The sequence below is a fragment of the Nicotiana tomentosiformis genome, chromosome 4 (genome assembly GCF_000390325.3).
Source record: "Nicotiana tomentosiformis chromosome 4, ASM39032v3, whole genome shotgun sequence".
Classification (NCBI taxonomy): Eukaryota; Viridiplantae; Streptophyta; class Magnoliopsida; order Solanales; family Solanaceae; genus Nicotiana; species Nicotiana tomentosiformis.
Window position 1 is genome coordinate 66,805,750 of NC_090815.1, and position 1,519 is coordinate 66,807,268.

At 41.1% G+C, this 1,519-nt stretch overlaps 1 protein-coding gene across 1 annotated transcript; it reads left to right on the forward strand.

The window, feature by feature from the left end:
* The first annotated feature begins 640 nt into the window (after positions 1 to 640).
* On the forward strand, positions 641 to 1,162 carry LOC138909847 (UPF0329 protein ECU05_1680/ECU11_0050-like). Its single transcript, XM_070201062.1, has one exon. The coding sequence runs from the start codon at positions 641 to 643 to the stop codon at positions 1,160 to 1,162; it is 522 nt and encodes a 173-aa protein (XP_070057163.1).
* Positions 1,163 to 1,519: the final 357 nt, after the last annotated feature.

A 1,519-nucleotide genomic window follows, 5' to 3' on the forward strand; every position in this document is an offset into this window, starting at 1 on the left:
CCACAACTTCTGTCAGAATGAGACTGAAACGGTGTTTGAAGCTTTGGAGAGGTTCAAAGAAATAGTGTGTAAGTGTCAGCATAGTGGAATAGAACTCTGGATGCAACTCCAGGATTTTTGGGATGGATTGACACCAACTTCACATAGAACACTGAGCAACGCAGCTAGAGGTCCGTTGATGCAAAAGACTCCAGATGAGATAGTTACTTTTCTAGATGAGTTGTCTTAGGATGCAAATCAGTGGCCCTCTAAAGTTGCTGAAAGAAGAAGACCGACTGGTGTTCACCAAGTTGACGCTAACATATCTGTGCAGGTACAGCTTGATTCCATGGCAAATGAAATGAGGAAGCTAACTTTAGCTTCAATACATAGTGAGCCTCCTACAGCATGTGACATATATAGAATAGGATACCCTACTCATAAGTGTCAAGCCTCGATCGAGGAAGTTAATGTTGTTGGTAATTACAACTTTAATGCAATGGGTCAGAAGCACCTCGGTTTTTCAAGGAGTTCACCCGGGGGTACAGCAACTGCATGGCAACAAAGCAACTACAGATTTTAAGGAGCTCCTGATTTTGTGAATCAACAGAGGCCGCAGTTTTAGCCTCAACAGCCAATTCAGTCTGGGTTAGAAGATCTGATGAAATCCTTCATTGTCAAGACAGATGAGAGGTTAGATGCTCATAGTGCAGCTATCAAAGAACTTGGGACAGGTTTGCGTAACTTGGAGAGGCAAGTGGGACAAATTACAACTATATTATCTGAGAGAATACCAGGTACTCTTCCAGGTGATACTGAAAAGAATCCAAAACAAACGATAAATGATGTGACCTTAAGAAGCGGACAAGTGTTGAAAGATCCCACTCCAGTTAAAAACGAAGCTACGCCTGAAAAAGAAAGTAGGAAGGAGCTGAAAATTGAAGATGATGATAAAAAGATTGAGAAGAAGAAAGGCAAGAATGGAGCTGAGAAAAAGAAAAAAAAGGAAACTTCAAGAAAGGAGGAATCCAATGAAGAGAGCAAGCACATGCATGCTTTACCTTTTCCCCAAAATCTCTATAGAGGAAAGCTGGATAAGCAGTTTGAGAGATTTCTAGATATGCTGAGATGGGTTAATGTAAATTTTCCATTCACGGAAGTTCTCTCACAAATGCCAGCTTAAGCAAAGTTCTTGAAAGAGATCCTTACAAAGAAGAGGAAGATATAACTGACCTCAGTGGTCAAACTTACAGAGCATTGCAGTGCAATACTGCAAAACAAACTCCCACAAAAGTGTGGAGATCCAGGGAGTTTTACGATACCTTGCTCTTTAGGCACTCTTAACTTTGATAAATCTTTATGTGGCTCTGGTGCCTCAATTAATCTAATGCCATTGTCTATTTACAGGAAACTGGAGAAGGAGATTGGAGAGATATGGTCGGTGCCAATATCTTTGCAGATGGCAGACCAAACGACTATAACACCCGAGGGGATAGTAGAAGATGTTTTGGTATGGGTGGATAGGTTCGTATTTCCTGTA

Coding starts and splice junctions, on each gene's coding strand:
- LOC138909847 (XM_070201062.1), top strand. CDS start 641: ATGAAATCCTTCATTGTCAAGACAGATGAGAGGTTAGATGCTCATAGT.